Source organism: Mycteria americana, chromosome Z (assembly GCF_035582795.1).
Source record: "Mycteria americana isolate JAX WOST 10 ecotype Jacksonville Zoo and Gardens chromosome Z, USCA_MyAme_1.0, whole genome shotgun sequence".
NCBI classification, from domain to species: Eukaryota; Metazoa; Chordata; class Aves; order Ciconiiformes; family Ciconiidae; genus Mycteria; species Mycteria americana.
The window spans coordinates 7328299-7351130 of NC_134396.1; the positions used below are offsets into that span (position 1 = coordinate 7328299).

At 42.7% G+C, this 22832-nt stretch overlaps 2 protein-coding genes and 1 long non-coding RNA gene across 4 annotated transcripts in view; 1 reads left to right on the top strand and 2 right to left on the bottom strand.

The window, feature by feature from the left end:
- LIFR (LIF receptor subunit alpha) overlaps positions 1 to 22832 on the bottom strand; it is a 201632-nt gene that overhangs the window by 51068 nt on the left and 127732 nt on the right. The window lies entirely within an intron of this gene.
- Positions 96 to 12779, bottom strand: LOC142421864 (uncharacterized). 2 transcript variants are annotated; one of them, XR_012778989.1, is made up of 4 exons: positions 12644 to 12779; positions 10195 to 10314; positions 4595 to 4679; positions 96 to 2847 (listed from the first exon to the last, which is right to left on the bottom strand). It is a non-coding gene; the product is annotated as an uncharacterized LOC142421864 (long non-coding RNA). The 2 variants fall into 2 exon arrangements; XR_012778990.1 differs by having other exon boundaries at positions 4595 to 5421.
- Positions 12331 to 22832, top strand: part of EGFLAM (EGF like, fibronectin type III and laminin G domains) — a 76240-nt gene continuing 65738 nt past the window's right edge. The window contains exon 1 of the mRNA XM_075527023.1: positions 12331 to 12719. Coding sequence (XP_075383138.1) covers positions 12575 to 12719 — 145 coding nt within the window. The 5' untranslated portion in view covers positions 12331 to 12574. The remainder of the gene's footprint in view (positions 12720 to 22832) is intronic.

Genomic DNA, 22832 nt, shown 5'->3' on the forward strand with positions numbered 1-22832 from the left:
ATTAGGGCTGCCTCCCAGGGGACTCTCTCGACCAGTCTCCTAAACAGGCCGAAGTCCGCCCTCCGGAAGTCTAAGGTGGATCAAGACAAGACAAGACAAGATCAAGACAAGATCATTGTCTTTCACCTGGATGAGGTGAGAAAAAAAAAGTCTTGAAGATTTTGAGGAAGGGTTTGGAAAACACAAGCAACATCAACACTGGAATCTTATTTCATGAGTGGGCTGTTCCTCTCTACTCCCCATGCTGCTACAGGGTAACGTGCTGGGGCCAGACCCTTGGTCAGTGTAGAAGACTGTGTTTTTCTGAAGCTGATGCAGTCTCTAGGGAGCTGTCCTTACTTAAACCCACAGAGGATCTGACCTAATATATTACCAAAGATAATAAGGTTGATGTAAAGATGACATACATTTATATCCTTATTGGCCATCTGTCTCTTTGGCAGCAGTGATGTTGACACCAGGAAAGGTGGCTGAAAAACAAAGATATTGGTGGCATTTGTTGCTGTGGCAGGTCCAGATGAATCCACGAGTTTAGAATTACATAGCGAAAAATGACCAGGTATCTCCTCTTAATAACATCCTTGGATTTCCTGCACCCAGTGGCTATGAGATTTGACTTTTTTATGTGCAAGATCCTTTTGTGAAAAGATAAAAATAAAAATATTATATAATACTGTCACTTAGTAACTAGAATACTGAAAAATAGCCCAGTTCATTCCACTTAATCTATGGTTATTTACATGCCCTTTATCACTGCTCTGTCTTGACCCTGATTCTGAACTGAAAAATGGTAGTATAAATCCAGAATAGCTTCACTGATATGGGTAGAGATGGATAGATTACTCTGAGTATAAGCTGTTGTATTTTCATTTTTCAAGCTGTGTAAAGGTCAGTATTTACTTCCTTCTCCAAAGAAGGTCATTTATCTAATTTTTGATAGAACTCATCACTTACTAGAACATAAATGTGAAGTAGGCTGCTATTCGATACAGTTAGAGCAACCGTTTGTCTGGGTTTTCTTGTTCTGTCTAGAAATTTTGTCTGGACAGACTTTAAGATCGTCTGCACGGTTTCTAGGATTTCTGGGTATCAGCCCTAATACAGCAGCAGGTCTGATGACACTTATTAAGTATCCACATCCCATCTAGTACACATGCTCTTTACACAAGCAGAGCAGGCACTACACAATGCACATGCAGATGTGTTTCTGAAAGGAAAACCCGGACAAAAACACAGCAGTACTAATGAAATTATAATATTACAGAGGACTGTAATCCAAAAACGTTTTAAAAAGATGTGGCATATTGTAAGGAATTCCCTCAAAAATGTGAAGTTAGCAATTCTTATAATAAAGAGTCTTAAAAAAAAAGGAAACTTATTCTATTATTTTCCCTTCAGCTCTTTATTTTCAATATTACAGTTGGTTTAGTTCAGCCTTAACTTTACCATCCTTGTTGCATCATATCTGTGCAGATATTAAGACTATATAGGAAATCCTATTAATCTGTAGCATGTGCACCTGAAGAACTAAAGAGAGCAGTGTCCAGGGGGCTGGGTCAATAGCTTGCTCTGTCTCTTGTCTTGGTAAGCCAAAGCATAATATGTTGTTTCTTAACTTTTTATGACAAAGTAAATTTGATGGGTTCTTCTTCCAGTGTCCACATTAGATTCCTGGACTCACTAAGACTACACAGATGTTTGCTAGTTGCTGTGTTGAGAGCAGCGTAGCTCAGAGACCTTCATACTGTTTGGTAGCTGAATAGAAAGTCCTAAATATATATGTGTAGATCAGAATATGGGAAAGGAAGTTTCCCAACTATAGCTGCTGCCCTTTCTGCCTTGAGTTCAACTGCAATAGGAACAGAGTGGTTGCAGCTTCATGTAGCCCCAGGCAGAGAGGTGCTATAAATTATGCCTAAACCCCTCAAATTCACCTGACAAATGCAAAGTCCACTAAAGTCACTAAAAGTCTTTCTGTTGACTTTACCAGCTTTAGATCAAGCCCAGTAACGCAATTGCATTAATAAGGTTTGCAGAACTAATTGCTCCAAGTTACAAACAATGTGTCTTATTCATATCAGATCAATAATAACAAGTGCCAAGTCAGATAAGGGAAGAACTCACATTCAAATTACAAGTTGAATATACTTTTCTTTTCACTTTCTCTGGCAGAAAATAAATCAGTAGGTCCATGGCAAGGGGACAGCTGGTTTATTGTGTCCCTCTTCATATCTTCACCAGGTGAGGAGGTCTTCAGCTGTGCTCGGTAGCATCATGCTGTGCTGTGCAGGACGGGCGTGGGCAGCAGGTTGATACTGGGAGGAGACTGCATGTTCTTCGTACGTAACTTTGAGTCCGAAACCACTCCCTCACAGTAACTTCACCCCTGCACTTGGGATTCTCAGCAGTGGGTAGCAGAGAAGCGAAGGGCAAGCATTGAAACTGGGGTGTTAATTTTTGGAAAATGGCTCAAGATGGATAAGGGGGCAGTAGCACACTGTCCTACACCCCACCCATCATACAGCACGACAGGAATGTTGAGTGGAATGCATGCATCAGAACCGATCCTTGGCATTAGACACCTGTGCTGGAAAACATCTGGCCTTGAATTTCAAAGTCAAAGGAAATTGAGATGCATGAACAGGCCAGAGGGCAGCACAGCTAACCAATACTTGAGGTAGCTTTAAATACACCAGCATGGATATCACACGTGATGTGTGCGTACAGCTGCACTGCACAGAAACCATCGGCCACCTTCAGAGTTATGATTAAATTAGCAGACTGGTACCCTCATCTTCTGAAACTGCATTACAGACCAGCACCATTTTCCTTGTAGTGTTTTGTGACCTGCCAAAACAGTTGAGACCTGAAATATGAATCCACTACATAGCAATTACAAATAAAAGCAAAGCTAGATGATGACTTTTCCTTGTCCATAAAATCTGTTGCTTTATGACTACTCAAAAGTTCACTTGGTCTTGTGCTCTCTGGGAAACAAAGAGTCTCCCAGCTCCCATATATTAACAGTCTCGGCAGTTAATGTGCCAGCGGTTGCCTCCAAACAATTGTGCTGGTTTTGGCTTTTGTGCTCTTCACCCCACCCCACCAGTGAGTAGGTTGGGGGTGCACAAGAAGTTGGGAGGGGACACAGCTGGGACAGCTGACCCCAACTGACCAAAGGGATATTCCATACCATATGGCGTCATGCTCAGCATAGAAAGATGGGGGAAGAAGAAGAAAGGGGGGGATATTCGGAGCAATGGTGTTTGTCTTCCCAAGTAACTGTTACACATGATGGAGCCCTGCTTTCCTGGAGATGGCTGAACACCTACCTGCCGATGGGAAGGAGTGAATGAATTCCTGGTTTTGCTTTGCTTGCATGCATGGCTTTTGCTTTACCTATTAAACTGTCTTTATCTCAACCCACGAGTTTTCTCACTTTTACTCTTCTGACTCTCTCCCCCATCTCACAGGAATCCTACTCGCTGGTGGGGTGGGGTGAGGAGCAGAAAAGGCCTTGACTCTGTGTAAGTACTGCTCAGCAATAACTAAAACATCCCTGTGTTATCAACACTATTTGCAGCACAAATCCAAAACATAGCCCCATACTAGCTACTATGAAGAAAATTAACTTTACCCCAGGCAAACCAGCACAACAATCATGCTTAATAACCACAGATGAACTTGTCCCTCATGAATTTGGTGGAATCTCGGTATTACCCTATGCAGGTGCATCAAAGGGAAATTGCTACATTGTGTAAAACATCTTTCAGCCCAAAGAATAAGAATCCTGGTTTTATGATAAAATTAGTACCTCACTAACCCTGTAGTTTCATATTTATGCAAGCAGGGGGCTTTTCTGATGACAGGAAAGAGGTAAGATTATTTCAAGTTAGGCTTATGAAATAAATAATGACACTTTCTCGTGTTTTCTTGGCCAAAAATGAAAAAGTTAAAGGTTTCACAATTTCTTCACCATGTAATCCTATCTTGGTGCTGTCAGTATCTTAATGGTCTATTGATTGGATCTTGCTACCTGCTATTTTTAAAGAAGCATTGTTACTCTGTTAAGGCAAACATGAAAAACTGCTTTTAAAGATCTTTTAAAAGTTTTGTGATTTTTCAGAAGCTTCTTAGAGGCTTGTCAAGCTCCAAAACAGCTGGAATTAACTCTACAGTATTCTCTCTGTGTTTCTGAGGCAGTAAATTAATCTGTGGCAAGTGAAGTTTTCAGTGATTTTCGGAAAGAGACAGAGGAGAAACATCTTACATGAATCAGTGCACAAAATTAGTTGGAGACCTCTAATCTTTTACATTAATCCAAACTGGGAGACCATGTGATGCCTACAAGTGGGTTTTTTAATGTCAAGTCCCAGAGGTGAACTGCTATGTGATGGAGTGTGTTGCAGCCAGGGTGATCTGTTCAAAAACTGAGACTTCAAGAACATGACTGAGCTCCTACAAGGTATGTGGTGCTCATTCTGCAGTTTTCTCCTTGATCTTCTGACTTAGAAAGAAAAATTCAACTTCTTAAAACTTTTGCTATTTCCTCCAGTGCTTAAATTTCCCTATGGAAAAGAATGACAGAGTTTACCAGATCTTGTGGTCTCCTACTTCTCCTTCAGTGGCCTTCCCAGAAGTGTCATTCCTTCTGCAAATCCATCCTTTACTGCTCTTTCCTGCAAGTAAGGAGGGTGGTGAGAATCATGGAGAAACAGGTAATTTACTGGGGCACAATGAATAGGTATTAGTGAGTAAAGGAAATGAAGCTGCATATGTTCGTCCTTCTCCCTGTCACTTGCCTCACAGGAGTGTCATCAGCATAAGGGGGGAGTGATAAAATTGGAGCAGTATTCTCCCCTTCAGACTTCATTTTTCCCTAGGAGAAATTAATGAGAATCACATTCCTTCTGCACACAGAGTAGAAGCAGACAATAGTGCACTTGCCTCTAGTGTATGGGTACTCCTTGCAACAGAATGGGAATTAACAGGAAATTTGAAAAAGCCATGAATTGTGGTACTTTTATGTGTTATTTCTGCAGAATTCATCCCCTCTCCCCCTTATTCACTGTAAATAAACTATGCAAGGCCAAAGATGCATGGAGTTCACTGTAAAATCTGGATGGTTCTTTGTGATCCATCTCTTCTTTCCTCATTCTGAAATCCTGATCAGGAAAGTGGAGGAAATACCCCAGGAGATTATATCATAAGCAGGAGCTATGTACCAGTCTGTGAGGTTAACAGATGAGAGGATGGGAAGAGCATACTTATTACATTAGATAGAAAAACAATGAAAGTCAATCTTTGAAATCATATTTTTTTGAGAGCAGCAGAAAGACTGAAAGGGGAAAATGAAGATGGTGCCCTGAAGTCCTCAATGGTCTGTCGATCATTCATTTTTCTTTATATCATCATCATAAACTGAAAAGAAACAAGAAAAGAAGCCTATAGTGGGCAATACATAATTTCCCCAATACCTCCCACACTTGCAAATACTGAATATGTAATATTTGGTGCAAACAAGTTTCATGAGTGTCTAATGTAACATTTAGGTTTGTAAAAGAGGTCATTTCTTCCTCCTGCTGCTTTTCATTACATTTACCATACGTCCAAAATCTGGCAAGAATTGACTTGTTAACAAGAAGAGAAGAATGTACTCCATTAAATCACCAGGAGTAAAACTGGCAAATACTGACCTATCTGAGATGAGACGGTGAGAGGTGAGAGAGAGGCGTAACAACATACTTAGATTCTTAGGTGAGAATTTTTTGGAATTTGGGTCTTTGTGCTTCTGTTGTTTCGTGAGCTGAATAAGGGACAATACAAAGACCTCTGAGCTCAAAACAATACTTTCTCCACCTTACCAAAACCTAGCCAAAGCAGATAAAAGGAGAAGGAAAACAAAGTTATTAAAACTGGAACCTATAAATCCACAAACAACGGTGACAGAAAGAATAACTCAACAACTTTCTCATAAACCACGAGTGTTAAGGTTTGGCTTTTACAAGCTACCACTCATGTTGCTAGCCCTATTTCCAAGTGGCTCCATGTGCTTATTAATCTGCCCATCTTGAGGTTAAATTTACTCAGATTGAGTGCTTTTCGGAGCTTACCTTAGGCATTTGTTGCATACTGGCATCCTAATCCATGACCAAAGTGCTGTAAAATTATTTGCTATACAAGAAACAGTACTATTTACAAAAAGAAGCTTGCAGGATAAAACTTTAGGATTTGAACACACAGACTACAACATCCATTTTGGAGTGCTGGCACAGATGAATGATTGTGCTCACTGCTAATCACATTTATTTTAAAATTTAAACAAAGTAATAAAAGTATAGCATGTTAGGAAAGAGCACTTTATAACATGATAAATACTAATGTGGCATAAAAAAGTCAAAATGAGTGAGGGCAAAAGAGTGAGACAACAATGAAGAACATAATGGTTTATACTGGCCACGTGACTGCAGGGCTATGACTATGATTTATCTGGTTGCTCATCACCCTCCCATTCCTCCCTTTTGTTCTCAGCATTTACTTGTTGAATGCTCCAAAGTTTTGGGCACAACAAGGATTTCTATGTTATCTATTTGTGTAGAACTCTCTGTGTAGAACTACTAGTCTTGACTGGGGTTTGTAAGTCCTGATACAGTACAAGTCACCAGTGAAATGTAATTAATAAAAATAGCCTGAAATACAGTGAGGAGCAGGGAGATTCGGGGACAAAACTGACAGCATAAAGAAAGAAGACCGTAAAGACTCTCATCTGATGCAGTTGTGGTCAGTAGAGGCCCTTCTTTGTAGCACAGTTATCGCTTGCAGATGTATGGGCTGCTCACGTGTATTGACTTTCTGGCTATGCCACAGCCAATCCACATGAGAGACAATGGGGGAGAGAAAGACTCTGAGTCCTTGGAAAGTGCAATGGGCTTAAACTGTCAGTTTGGTGAATAAATATATGGCAAATATTTATTGATGTGACAAGACAGAATACTGATGCTGCTTTGTTTGGTTTTGTATTTTCAGCATTTAATATGTGTAAATGTGTAGTATGTCTCTGATGTATGGTTGTTTCTGTATTAAAATATGGGTAAATGGCAGGCAGAATTTGCTTTGGTTTTTTTGCCCCAAATGAATTAAACCTAGGCTCCACAGACTGTCTGATGGAAAACAGGGAGAGGCTCAGTTCAGACCTAGATCTAAAATAAGTAGATGGTGACAGAAGTTAAGAACCTAATACAATAAATTCATCCCTTCGCCATTTCAAGGTAGTTTAAATTTACATTAACCTTTATGTGTTTCCTAATAATATCCTGAAGAAGAAACCCTACCAACTCTGCAGAGGAACTAGAGTTTCCATGACCCTTGCTCCTTGAGTTTGTTGGGCAGCCTGAACTTCCTTCCTGACCTGTTCAGATGTACACTGGCTGTAGGGCCACTTTTTCAAGTGGATAAAGATGCTCTAAGTATTTGTTGTAGACTTCTCTGGCACCCAGGGACCGAAATGCTCTTAAATACTCTCAGTTACCATCCTCTGTGCAATCAGAAACAGGTCTATCCAAAACACTCTACTTAGTTAAGCCAGAAGGAAACAGCTTATGCAGAAGAGTTATGACTTTAGATGGCATATTGTAATATGCATTCCATGCACATCTATGACATTTTGTAAGTGATAAATGAAATAATAAATGTAAACAGCCATTATATTGTAAGGTAATTAATTATTTGGGTTTTTACCAGTTAGACAATTATTTATTATAATGATTAGTAAAAGCAACAAATACATACATTCACGAAACATTACTGTTTTCTAGTTAAATTATAATAGGATACAAATTATTGCTATTTGTTTGTTATTACTACAAAACTAAACGTGACCTGCTAAAATAAAGTTTGCTGGGTTTCAGTGACATTTATGAGGTTTGTATTTGAAAGCTGGTAAGTAATGGTCCTTCTATTTTCCATAAATTTATGAAGTTACTAAAGTCAATAAAAAGATCCTCATGTCTATATAATTCTATATATGACATACATAGATTGGTATAACTCATAATCAGTATCTCTTGTTCGAATTAATATCAGGATGGTAAAATAGTAGAATGACCTTGGCATACTAAGAGGACCTTAAAAGGTCAAGAGTTTATGCACTTATTTCAAGAGGAACCTATGAATAATCCCTGACAAAAAACTATAGTGGATTATGGATTAATTGGCACAATGCCATATATTCAGAATTTGTCTTTTTAAAAGTTGCAGATTATTAAGGAAAAAAAGAGGGAGAACCACAAAATTTTTCAGGCTTTAGTTAAAGAAAGAAAAATCCATTCTTCATAATTATGAAAATGTACAGATTCCTAATTTCCTAAACTGAACCCTACATTGTCATCATAAAAAGAATTATAAAGCTGTAAAATATCCCATTTTATCATAGATGCCTCCATTTTTATACTTCTACCTCTAAAGACTTTTTCACTGGTTTTCTTTTAATCTTATTCTGGACTAAATGTGTCCACATATGGAGCTACTCGGGAAAATGCTATAAATTTACATGCTCCTTTTATCCCAAATATCTTTCAAGTGAAGACAAGCCCCAAGGCAAAGACGTGGCTTTTCTCCCCCCATGAATCACAGTGGAAAAGCCTGCTAACCCCTCTGGCCAGGCTCCTACGCTCTCCAGTCTCTCCGTCTGCTCACTTAACTGCCCACAGAGAAAGGCTTCCTCACTTTTACCAAATAGTTTTGGGGTAAACAGCCTGCTTTAGCTCCTTCCACAGCAAACTGCTTCCTTGGTGATTTATTGTAAAATCAGGTGTTGAAAATAATCGTGGGGATCTATTTTTTCTATGAATGAATAATGGTCTAGATATCTGCTAAAACCACTCAGTTTCATCATGAGACTTCATGTGCCAACTATGACATTTACGCCCAAAATGAAGTCATGTTACATTGGACCTCCAAAACCTGAAAGGGAAGCTATGGTCATGTTTGAACATTTGGTGCTTTACGTTCATATCTATTTTTATCTTTTCAAAGAAAAGGGGTGACTTTTGATTTCAGCACTTGCAAATCACATGTGACATACCAGTGTAATGCAGTTGCAAGCTGAATCGAGTCAACCCTTCTGGATGTAGAACTTTTAGAGGGGTCTGGCTACACAGAAGTATGAGAGAGTGTTTCTCCTGCCTGCCCAGGACATCATTCCTTGCATTCCTGTTCCTGTATGCACAGAGAGGGGCCATGTGTTGCCTCTTAGAGAAGAGATACAAGGGAAAATCTCTGTGCTCTGTGTTGTATCCCTTTGCTCCCTAGAGCAAGACACTATGTGGACTGGAGCCCGATTCCCTCCCATAGCTACAGTATGGGAGAAAGGATGGAATATTTGACCTGAACGCAGGTCTAGTATATCCAGATTCATGTGCTGGCTTAGTTAGTATCTTCCCCGATGGAGTATGTTCCGCAGATAATGATGGAAAACTGCCTCCACCACCACTAGACTCCTGGGCTTATGGACTTCCAAAAGATTGTGTCCCAGTCCTTATCAACAACTATATACAACCACTGGTGAATCAGGCATGTGATGGATAGTTTACAGATCTATGTACTCTCGATGGCAAAAAACTCTCATCACTAGCATAGAGATGGCTCCGAGGCTGGATCCAATCACAGACCACTGATTAAAGCTGAATCCAGGCAAAACAAGTTTCAGGTGAGAACAAGGAGAAGCAACTGGATGAATACACAGCCATGGTGTGCCATTAGTAACAACTGTGCTCCTCTGGCACGGCAGAGTCCTCCACGATAAAGGTAATTTTTTCACCTCTAAGAGGATGATGTATCTCAGAAGTTGGTCTGAGACTGGCAAATGAATCCCTCCCAAAACTCAGCACTGTCAGAAGTACATGGTACTCTTCACTCATCTTGCCCTCTCCCAGATCAATGAACAGCAAGGCATACATTTATCTTTTAACCCTAATTCTAAGTTTTAATTCTAGATACTCCACTAAATGCTTCTCCCTCTGGAGAGAGGCTGCAGTAACAAATGTGTGCTAAGCGTTATTCATGTTAATCAGTATGCTACTGGAAGACAACCAGGGACGATGCCAATGAGGAGAATGTAAAAACGTTACCAGTGAGAAAGCCACTGGGATTCGTTCTGTTATTTAGAGGGAATTCAATGGGCTTGTGGTGGATTACCTTTGTTGGTAGGATTTTCAAGAAGAGCACCTGTCCATACACCCAGAACTGAATATCCCACTCCATCCTAGCAGAAGTCAAGTTTCCAGCTTGCATGGCTGCAGAGATAATCTTCCAAAACTGTAATTAAAATTACAAAATCTATCTGAATCTTACAACTGCCTGAAACTCAGCAGTATGAACTTTTGCGATCCAATCAATTTGCCCTCAATATGTCCAACTATTACTTAATCACAGATTATTTTGGTAGATAGGTGTATGTGAGAGAGAAGACAAACTGCAGTGGCCAATGACTGCTGCCAGAAAAGAAAGTCAGAGGTAAGAAGACATAGAGATAGAGGAGTGAAAGAAGGAAGGAAGGAGATCAAGGAAGAAGAAAAGCAGAAGTAGTAATGTATTTAATGACAGCACACTGTACAAATAAATTGCTTGGACCATATATAAAGGACAGGCTTAGCTTTTCTCCACCCCTGGCCATGATCTTTCTGCCATCTTTTACCCATGAATGAGCAGTCCCATGTGACTTGTGGGCAAACGTGGAGTCCAGAGTTCATTCTCTGCCTTGTGAACTGCAGTTTCACAGCCCACTGCAGTCCCTGACCCCACCGAGAATTCCTGCCATGGCACTTCTCCCACATGTACTGCAGTTGCTCCAGCTCTGCAAAGGCACGCTGATAAGGGTGTGACAGGGACACCACTGGCATCTCAAACACGTTAACAGAACTACTCCTCATCTCTAATTCCTGCAGCCTTGAGCATGCTCTCCCGGTGGGAATCACTCCAAAACTCATGTGCTGCCCTTTCTAAGGGACCAGGTTTCTGTATCCTTGCCTTGTCCCTGAGGGACGCAAGGGCTGTCCTCTCCACCGTCTCCTGTGAGGACTTTGATTTCCCCCTCCAACTTCTTCCTGAGGTACTTGCAGTGCTTTTACAGGATATGGGCTCCAACTCCCTTCCTCTGATCTTCTGTCCAAAAGGACATCATGACCATTTCCTTCTCTCCTCTTGTACCCCGAAAGAGTACAACTTTCCTTATTTTCCTGTCTCAGCATTGTTCCCACAGAGCAACAGCTTTTCTTCTGATCTGCTCCTGTTTTTTCCCCATGTCATAAAATTACAGCCTGGAACCCATCGAACAGAGTATCAGTGCTACGAATTTAAAAAGGGACTGTATAAACATACGTAATTTATATGGACATCAAACCCACTCAAAGTTATCAAGGTGAACAGCAAAACAAACAAATGGAGCTCATTTCCAAAACAGCCCACACAAACCCACAAGACGTAACAACTCTGATGTTTCAGGGTTTAAACTGATGTCTAACTAACTGAGATTAGGATGAGACCTAAAGCAGAGGGCAGATAATCCCACATCTGCCTACTACGAAGTTTCTTGCACCTCCCTCTGTCTGTTATATTTCAAAGATGGGATATTGGATGAGAGAGATTTGTTTTTTCATCCCACCAATGCTATACTGCTCTGAAGAGATGCTTTGGGCTCCTTCTTGCTCGTCTCTTCCTGTTTTCTCGTGGGATCCTCAAACTCTGCGGCTTCCCCTTGCCTTCCTCTCCCAGCCCTCCTCATCCCCTCTAATCTCCACAGGGGTTTCTATATTAGTCTGAGTGGCTGGATAGGACTCAGCCTCCATCTGGGGGATTAAACTTAATTTATCCTCTTAACTCGGCAACAACTTCCTCACCGAATCCTCTCCCTGGCTTTGCCTTCGCCCCAGCACTTGGCTACCACTTCGGCCCCGTCCCTCCCAGGGAAACCAGGGGAAAAAGGAAGAAACGGTGACCCCCAGTGTCAATGCCGATGCCCCCTGGGGAGAGGAGCAGCCGAGCTGGGGTCCCGCAGGACGGGAGGGAGCCGGGGACATACCCTTGCGCAGGGGGAGGGCAGGGACGGGCAGGGGGTTCCCGCTGAGGAAGGGGTGACACACCGCCCCAGGGTGCCCGGGGCGGGTCCCGGGTGTCCACCCCGCGGGCAGGGCCGGCCTGCCGAGGGGGCACCGCCGCCACGGCCGTCACCCGGCAGGGGACGCCCCGACCCCTCCATCAGGGCCGGGCCCGGGCCGGGGGCTGCGGCGGCGCCCCGCGGGGGAGGTGCCGAGCCGTGCCCAGCGCCGCCGCGGCCGCCCCACGGGCGGCGGTAATCCCATCAAAGGGCCGGACCCAGCCTCCTCCCCGCTTCCCCTCCTTCCCTCCCGTCCCTGCCCGCCGCGGGTACGAGCCCCGCCGCTCCGCTCCGCGCCGGCGCCAGCCCCGCTCCCCGCCCGGCTGCCGCCCAGAGGGGACAGCGGCGGCGGCGGCGCCCCTCGCCCGCGGCCACCGGCCCCCACCTCCCCGGCTCGGGCGGCGGCGGGGGAACGCGGCGCACATGGAGGTGCCGGGCCGCTGCCACCGCCGCTGCCGCCGCCGCTGCCGCTGCCGCTGCCTCTGCCTCTGCCTCGCCTCGCTGCTGCTCCTGGCTTCGTGCGTCGGGTGCGCGGCCGCGCCGCGGAGGAGCATCCCCCGCCGGCAAGGTAGGGCGGGCGGCGGTGCCGGGTGGGGAGATGCCTTTCAGCGCCGCGCTTGCACCCAGCGAAGTTTCGCCTCCCTCTCAAACCGGCGTTGCCGCGGGCCGGCGGGGACACGCCAGCGGGGCCGGGCGGGAGCTCCTCCGGCCGGGCAGCGCTGGCGGGACAGTGCCCGGCGCCGGCCGCTGCTCGGGCGGCTGCTGGCGCTTGGGGTCGGGTCGGGGCTGCCGCGGGAAATGAACTCGTCCGTGAGCTCCGGGCGGACCGAGCCCGCAGCGGGGGCGGCCGGGGTGCCCGGCGGGGCGGGCGCCGCTCCCCGCCCTTCCCTGCAAGCCCCTGCCTTGTCGTCGCACCCGCGGGTGGGAGAGGGTGCCCAGGCAGTGGCGGGGAATGTGCCGTTGGAAGCGGTGAAGTTGCAGGATCAGTGCACGATCCGTTTTCTCTGGCGTTTTGCACCTGTTGCCGGTGGCTTCACTCAAGTTACAGACCGGGACCCGACTGCGGCCACTGCGGAAGGAATTGGCAAAATTGTTATCCGTTTTTCCCTGGAGCGCCTAACCTGTGGTGCTGCGTGAGCGGAGTTAGGAGCCAGGTGAACCTCTGTGCCAGTCAGAGGTTACCTGTCGGCACGGCTGTACTTTGGCTGTGACATTTATGTGTGTGGTAGCGAACACTGTAAGACATAGAGTAGTAAACGTGAAAGAAAAATGGCTAGGGAAGCAATAATGTCATAAAAAAATGTGGTTATTCTGTACCAAGCATGATGTGGGGTGCTTCAAGGGCCTGCTTCTGGCTGAGCGTTACCTGTGACCTGCAGGAGAGTTCCCATGGCTGTCGTGGGGTTTTGCACGTTGATCAGGGTGGTGGTACATGGTCCGTAGTGGTTGAAAGTTAAAAACCTGGACTCTGAACAGCTTTTACAGCCCCTGCAGTCTGCAGCGTATGAAACAGTAAGGTAAAATGTAAACAGTGAGATGGGACACAGTGCATGGTGAAATTTGACATTCTGCATACTTAAAAAATTGTGGTGCTTAGAGAAAATATTGACACCCAGGACAGTTTCAAACACTGAGAATTTCCTGGAGTCTGTGAGGCCAACATCACTCTTTATCACTAACTTCACTGACGTGTTAGATCAATGGAAAATATAACAAGTTTAGTAAATTCTGCCTCAGCTCACAAAATGTTTGCAGGATCAGACCCATTTTGTATATATACCACAGATTTGTATTGCTGTTTTTTAGAATCAGTATTGTGCATTCTCTTGCTCTTGTGAGAGGAAAAAAAAAAAAAAAGCCTGTACAGTTGGAAACTTAATACTTAAATACAGCCTGAGCTTAAAGCCCTTACTGGACAGATGGCTAATTTTACTGGTCTGACCTTGTCTCTTAGGGATCTACTCCCATGATCCTTGGTTATCATAATAGCTACCATTAAGTACTTGAGGAAATTCGATAGACAGTAGTTGTGAATGAGATGATTAGTGGCTTGTGTTAAAGTATTAGATATGTGAAGTTGGGGATGGAAATGTGTGAATATTTTTAAAGATTCCTCTGCCATACTGGTGTGCTTGTTTCCCCTAATCACAGGAGAATGACAGACCTAGTGGAAATGTATTCCTAGGCATTGAATTAAAACAGTTTAAAACTTGGAAACAAATTATTTGTAGTACTGTGAATTAATTTGATAACATTGTGTGTACGTTAGTTTTGTTAGCTACACATTTTATCTTAATTTTTTTATAATTTGTGTTGTTTCAGGTTCACTGATACAGTTGTTCCTTTTCTACTTTTTTGCTGTATAAGAAGTAACCAGTTTTATATGGGAAAAATTTTTTAAAAATCTGTGCAAACATTTGAAAATCCACTTGTAGCAAGATTTGAAGAGGGAAATCCCCCAGACAGTTTGTGTGCAGCAGTATATGATTTAAATCCCATCTGCATTCTGCCAAGGGCTATTGGAATTGTGGGATTCCAAGAATCCCGTGGCTGGGTTCCTACTGTGAAATGTTGCTGTGAAAACACTGAGAACAGGTATAGTTCCAGGTAGCTCACATCTCTGCCTTGTTCTGCGGTGTATCACATGCTGGGCGGTTAAGAATGAAAGGGACCTGTCATTTACTCACACAGCCAAAACTATAGAATCATAGAATCATTAAGATTGGAAAAGACCTCTAAGATCATCTAGTCCAACCGTCAACCCAACACCTCCATGCCTACTAAACCACGTCCCGAAGTGCCACGTCTACAGGTTTTTTGACGTAGAGTCCCCTCCAGGGATGGTGACTCTACTACCTCTCTGGGCAGCCTGTTCCAATGCTTGACCACCCTTTCAGTAAAGAAGTTTTTCCTAATATCCAATCTAAACCTCGCCTGATGCAACTTGAGGCCATTTCCTCTCGTCCTATTGCTAGTTACTTGGGAGAAGAGACTGACACCCGCAAGTAGTGGGTGAAGAAGAGATAAGATAGTAAAAAGTTCTTTAAGATTTTTTTTTTGCTTTTACTTTGCCCTTTTAATAGCAATAGAAGTGAGACTTGTACAGGAATTGTAACTGAGGTAGAAGCAAAAGGTTGTATTGAGAGAGAAGTGATAAAACCATTTCATGCTCAATAACGGGAGCTGAATGGCAGGTCCTGTGGGTCAAAATAAAAAAAGATAGTTAAATACATCTCTGTTTTTCCAAGTTTTTCGTTCAGGGCTCACCTTACAAGGATCAATTTTGTAATTCCAAGAAAGCAGTAGAGTGAGAAATCTGTCTGTGAAGTTAAAAATAAAGTGTACAGTAAAATGGTCACAGATGCAACTTCTTAAATTAAACTTCAGGGAAAAAAGCTGTCATGCTCAAATTCGAAACATCCTGATGACTGCTAAACTCGTTTGAACATTTATTTACAGTTACATGATACTTTTGCTGGAAACAAGGAAATGGGGTGACAGACACTTTGGGAAGGGCTTAAAACAAATCCTTAGACACCGTGTGGTGAATATTGTAGTTTGGAACAGATTAGGCTGGGATTCTCTAAATCTTGTACGCCCAGCAGCTGGCACTTGTGCTGCTGCTTTCATATTGTTTTCTTCTTTTGCCTTCTGCAAAGACACAGATTTTTGCCGCTTGTGTTTCAAGTTTCAGTCAAATGGTTGAAGGCTGGAAAGCCTAAACCTAGCCCCCAATGTGTAATACTACTACTAATATAAACACAATAATATTGAATTTTAATGGTTCTATGATTTTGGAGGATTATAGGGGAAAGAGCCAACCACTTAGCTCATTTCCCATGGATGTTCGTGGCATGAGCTTGTTGCACTATGTTGCTTTGTTACTTTTTATCAGAGTGTAAAGTTCCAATGCCCTGTAAAATATTAGAACAGTTGAGTTGGTCTGCACAGAGAAAATAAAATATTCATATCTGATGCTTAGGAATCCTTTTTTTTTTTAATATATATTATTCTTGCCAACTAATATAAACAAAGAATTGGGGTTGTATTGTATCTATTTCCCAGATGTCCATAATGGTAGACATCACTGGCTTTGTGTGTAAATGCTGGAGGAATCAGACTGGTTAAAGTCTGAAGACTTTACAAGAGTGTAACACTCAATATCAGGGCCAGATTGTCGAAAGAGCCCAGCTCCATGGTCAGCACTACAGTAAATGAATTTTTTTTCCAAAGAACTTGGCACTGTGATACTTGAATTCTTTAGAAAATCTGGCTATAATAAGAGCTGCTGGATATGGAACACTTTTGAAAGTCTAGCCCTATTTAGGTATCAAAACAGGTCAAACTACCCTGAAAATCAGGTCTACAGATAGGGAAAATGTAGCAGTCTTTGGGAAGGAAGGTGCTTATTTGAGTTTTTTAAATATTACAATTTTTTTTGAACAACAACAGAATAAGTTGTAATTCACTGCCATAATAAATTCTGCACATAAAGCATGCAAGGGGTGAGGTTGATCTGCTGCTGAATGTGAAGTCTGAGGAAAGGAATGAGTCCGAAGCTGAATGATTCCTAACATGAGGGCTGCAGAGCTGGCAGAGATGGTGCGTATCCATGAGCTAAAACTAATAGAGAAGATGTGAATAATTCATTTGGGGGAAGATATATATCATTCTTTTATTGTTTCAGACATAGGCCAAAACGTGGGCTATCAGACCACACTGTTCAATGTCTTCAATAAAATCAACCAAGCGTTAGTTACATATATATGTTGTTTATTGCATTTGGGTGTAAGTTGTGTCACAATGTTGTGTGGCATTTTCATTTTGATTGGACTTGCTCTTGTACCTTTGGTGCCCATCTCCCTGGTAAATCCTGCTAGCGCTGATCAATCCCATCACCACCTTGCGCAGATACGAGCATTCCCCTAATACTCTCCAGGGCAGCAAAGGGAATGCACTAAATTATTTCACTTGAGCATGTTACTTTGTATGTCACTGCTAATCACTCATTTTGAAGTACGTTTTCTCATTTTAGTTAGTCTTATTCGCAGCAAAATGTATTCTGTCCTTTCCATCCTGGGATCGCTATCTTCCTCTGTAAAAGGAAGTTTCGGTAATGTTTTTCTTGGGCACCATTTTGCCAATGCCTGCTCTAAAACTACTGTACAGACTTCCACCAGTGTTCAGAAAGGTAAAATTAGCCAGGAAATTTTTAAAAATTAGTGGAATTATACCTATACCAGATCTTGGGGTTCCTAGTGATGCTTTGGAGAAGAGGGGTTGTTTTGGAGTTAAGGCACTAGAGTGAGCCTTGGGAAATCTTTCTGTCCTGAGGCTGTCAGAGGCTTACTTTGAGAGTTTGCCAGTCCTTCCCAGGCCAGATTTTAAGTTTTCAAAAGGGGGTTAGAGTGGTTTTGTGCTTTTATCATTTTCCAACCATGCCACCTTTGACAGTAATGTTGGACTTCTGTAGGTTGCTCAGCACAGCTGTACCCCAATTTTAGTCAAGGCTGCTAGGCATTACGTTAGTAATAATACATAGGTAAATGCCTCCATATCTTCCAGTGTGCCTTGCAGAAAAAAACACCCTCTTTTTCTCTGGCAGATACACAGTGACACTGGACTAGACAGGGCACTACGCTGTGTACTGTGTACAGCTCATTAGGAGTGAGCACATCCAGTGATCAGATTCACCTTCTTAAACTTAATGGCAGGGATTCTGAGTGTCAATCACCCAAAAGACATCCTGAGGAGCAGGAGAGTACTCTGTTGTCTTAAAACAGAAAATTTCAGTGGCTGACTTCTCTTCAGTGCCCCACAAACTCATCAATTAGCTGAGAGTATACTGGGGAGTTTCCCATTCCTCAGATCACACTTATATTGGGACTCAACCCTATGCCTAATTCTGCTTATATCCCTTTAATGTGGTCTTACGGAAAATAAAAATAAAAAAAAAGTGACTAGCATTGTTGCTTCATGATGGAGCCTCAAACAGCACTGATAGGACCTTTTCACAGCTTTTCTGCCACAATGAACTGAAACACTAAAATAAATGGTTATAGAAAGTTTTTCTGATATTAAAAAGTTATTAAAATATATCAAAGGTGCCTGTAATCTGAGTAAATTACCATGAAGAGGTCTTTGCAGACTTTATATTATTTCATATATTAAAGAGTGTACAGTTTAGTGCCATATTTATTGGTGAATGTGCAACAGTGGTCTGTGATCGTGTAATAAAAGACTTTCTAAACCACAGGCACACAGGAGGCTATATTAGCTATGTGATGTTGAATAAAATTTCCTAATGGTTTTCTGTGCAAACAAATGATCTATCTTAAAAACTCCCACAAACCAAACAAAACCCAAAACCTGTTCTTCATAATTAAGTCCAACTGAAAGGAAATACTTTTGGGTAAGAATGGGCAAGATTTGAATTCCTCTTATTTTTTATTTTTAGTGAGGGTGCTTACACGAGAAAACCAAATTAGTTATTTTATATAATGTGAACATCCAAACCACAGCAAAAGATGAACGTTATTTTTTCAGACTTTTCAGGGTCGCTGAGCTGAGAACAAGCACAGCCAAATCATCTTTGAAAGTAACTAGTTCAGGAGGGCATAAGCCACTGAAAATTGGAGGCTTAGGGGGAAAGCTCCATCACAAGCAGGTAACTAACTCAAACCTAGGTAATGATATGGTGTGTGATGATCCATAAAACTCTCCAGGTGAGAGGTGTATAGTGCGAAATACACCAGGTTCACACCCGTTCTTCTACTGAGCACAGTGTACCTACACCCAGGAGTAAGGACTACTCATGAGGAAACCTCCTCAGGATATTGGCCTCCAATGAAAGAGAAACCCAGGGAGCCTTTTATTCAAAAGGAAGAGGACAGCTATGGGGCCGTGGGAGAAACCCTGTCTTCTGTTAGTGACTTGCTGGCCGTGTAATTGGATGGTCAAAATACACCAGCTTTGTTTTCTTAAAAAGATCTTTCATTCAAGCATTGCCAAAAGTTGTCCTGGATAATTTTTAGACCTAGAAGAGATAAACCATGTGCAGGTGCTAACATATTCTGCACCTGGCTTTCTCAGTGTATCACCAAGTGGTGATGGGGTGTCTTTCCATTTATATATATTAACCTTATGGTTGATAAACACTTTTTAAATAGCAGGGCAGATAGCAGTCATGTTAAGACTAGTTGTTCTGAGAAGGGGTCACCAAGCGGTTCTGAGTTTCCCCATGTCCTCAGAGGGCAGTGAGACTGGTGTAACTCACACAGAAGGATCTCCGAGGCTGGAAGAATCCCAAGCCAAATTATTCTTCACACCTCCCTCGATTTTTAAAGTCATTTAAAATTGCTGACACCTGTGAAAATGATGGTACAGTCAAATATCAACACCTATGTACGTTTGGAACTTGCAATTTGAATTGTCTTTCTAAAATGAAGGGAAATGAGCATCTTGTGAATGTTGAGCATGCTGCTTTCAAATACAGAAATCATTCCAATTCTTCTGATGTGTCAGAGGCATTATTGCACATATGAAGTTTTAAACCAACACTGACTGTGTTGCTGAGCTCAAAAATCTTGTGAAAAAAATCCTAAGGGCAAAGATTATAAAGAATTTCACTCAAGTTAAATTCTTTCATGCATGAGAAATTTCAACTAGAAGATCATTTTAGGAAAAAGCATGAACAAAACCTGTCAAACTGCAAATGATGGTAAGTGTCTAGGACCAGAATTTTTGTGGTTTAATTAGAGGCAGCAGAAGCCAGAATTGGAACAGGAATGGAACATTACTTGGAACAGAAATGTTTCAGCTCTGTTTCATATTCTGCTTTCTAGATAATCACAGGAGAAGACAACATGTTTCTAAAGAAAGCAGGCTTTTTATGAAGGTGACTATTTACAGAGATGGTGGCATTGCAGTTGGTACTCCAGCCACGAACACAGAGACCAACGTCCTTCTGGCATTTTTAGTTCCTGTTCCCATTTCATGACATTCTCCTGTTCCCGTATGAACCCGTTGCGTGGGGGTTGCTACTGTTTTCATCTTAATTGAACAGTCATAATGGCAGCGCTATGGTATGGTGAACTATACAGTCAAGAACTGCAGCACTCTCCATATATATGCTAATTGACTTAGTAGGCTGAGATGAGAGCGTTCAAGCCATTTACTTCTGTGGAGTTGTAAGATATAGTGATCATGGAGAGGATGGAAGAAGAAACCTGCAGAATACAAGGGGAAGAAAGTCTCTGTTGGACAAAGGACTGGGCAGCACCTAAAATGTGCAGAAAGGGGAAAAGAAAGAGCCTTTTAACCAGCTGATGCCAAGAGAAGGGCATGGCTTGCATGGTGAGGCAGCCCTGGTAAGAGTTTGGGCCAAAGGACTGGACTCTGCAAGCTGTGGTGGAGCAGGGAATGCTTTGAGAGGATTAGGGAGTATTAGATGCTAGCTTTGTGGACATTGTAACTGTGCCTGGGTCATTTGCTCTTGGTTCCCCTACATGTTTGGTCTTTATTTATGCTGAGATATTTTTCCATGTCTCATTGTTTCTTGCAGCAAAGAAGCTTTCATCCCTCCCAGTCATTTTCCCAGCTTTCACATCCCACTGCTTGTTACTGGCTCTTTGGATACACAGCCGTGTCCCACACTACGTTAGTGCGGGGACTCAGGTTTAAAAAACACATCTATTTCTGTCACTTAATAGAGACAAAGAATTTCCTCTGTGGCTTTTACTGATACTGCTGGTGAATGGAGAGACTTGCTGACTGCAGAAGGTAATGAAATTATCCCGTTTCTTATGGAGGAACTGAGTCGGAGAAGAATTTCCTGCTCCTTGAGAAGATGCCAGGTTTCCTCCCTGTCCTGGCCTTCAGCAGCCTTTAATAAAATCACAGTTGCGAGCGAGCTGGTTGCTCTAGTCAGGTTAGGATCACGGTGCAGTGGGAGCCCCGGTGTATGTACCCTGGCAACAGAAAGGCCAGCAGCATCCTGGGCTGCATTAGGAGTGTTGCCAGCAGGTCAAGGGAGGTGATCCTTCCTCTCTACTGAGCAGTGGTGAGACACATCTGGAGGATTTGGTCCAGTTCTGGGCAGCCCAGTAGAAGAGAGTCGTGGACATACTGGAGCGAGTACAGCAAAGGGTCACAAAGATAATTAAAGGACTGGAGCGTCTCGGGAACAAGGAGAGGCTGAGAGGAAGAGTTCAGCCTGGAGAGTAAAAGACTCGGGGGGATTTTATCAATGTATATAAATACCTGATGGGGGCAGTAATGAAGATGGAGCCAGCCTTTTCTCAGTGCTGCCCTGTGACAGGACTGGAGGCAATAGGCACAAACAGAAACACAGGAAATCCCATTTAAACGTAAGATAAAACTGTTTTTACAGTGAGGGCGACTGAGCACTTGCCTGGAGAGGTTGTGGAGACTCCATCCTTAGGGATATTCAAAACCCAACAGGGCAAAGTCGTGAGCAACCTGCTGTAGCTGAGCCTGCTCTGAGCAGGAGTTTGGACTAGGTGGTCTCCAGAGGTGCCTTCCAACCTCATCCTCTCTGTGATTTTGCAGAGTGTCACAAGTATCTTTTGAAACTCTGTATTTCAGCTCTTGCGTCTAGCTTCCTTTGAGCTGTACTCCATCCTGTCATGGCCTGAAAACACCAACTGGACTAACTGCTCTACTTTCTACAAAGAAAGTGAGTGTTTGCTTTAGTTGTGATCAATACAAAGATGTTTGGTGGCAGGTCACTACCATTTGAGGTGGTGTAGCCGTACGAGGCCTGTGCCGGAATCTTGGGGATAACCAACCCGCACGTTTATTTGTGTGGTACTCTCTGGGGCATGACCAGGTCGTTTGTGTCCACCACTGATGAGCTTCAAAACAATTACTCAGGGGAGTTGTGGGATTGTGGGAACCCAAGATGCTGCGTGTCTTGTCCTCACCCTACACATTTGTTGCTTGTCACATGGTCAGCTTTGTCCTCTTCATACTTTAGTCTTTGTGTGTCCATATGTGATTGTCAGGTTTTTCTATCTGACCACTTTTCCAGAAGCTCCCCTTGAATTTTGTTTCTTATACCAAGTAAACTGTTTCTTCAAGAGCTCAGTTTTGCATTGTGTATCAGAGAGAGAGAAATTTGTCGTAGATAAAGCAAAGAGATTAAGAGACATCAAGGAGAACATTTTTCAAGTAGCATGAACAACTTTGCCACGTTCCCATTGAAGATAATAAGCTCTGGATAGCGAACACCTGGAGAATATACCCTTAAGTGATATTGATTGATGGGAAAAGAAATTTTCAAGTTATTTATTTGGCTTTTTATAGCTTAACTTCCCTTTTTATTTATATGTATTTTTAATATAGATAATGAATCTGTATTTTTTGATAATAAATACAAAGTCTTCGATATGTGGTTCTCTTATGTATTTTAACCATGTTATAAATGCTTAGAAAATGTAGCAGGCTGACTTTTATCCTTAGACTTATAATTTAATTTCAGAACAGTAATAGCCTGCTTAGTAGAGTTTATTTTCACCAGCAATGCCTCAGTTAGGACCTTTAAGCATTGTGTGATCAACTTCGGTAATGTTTTCCTGTTTCTGCTTCCAGTAGTGTTTGGAGTGTCATGTTTTCTGGAGCTCCTCCGATGTTCGTGCTTCGTAACACCTTGGATGTGTAA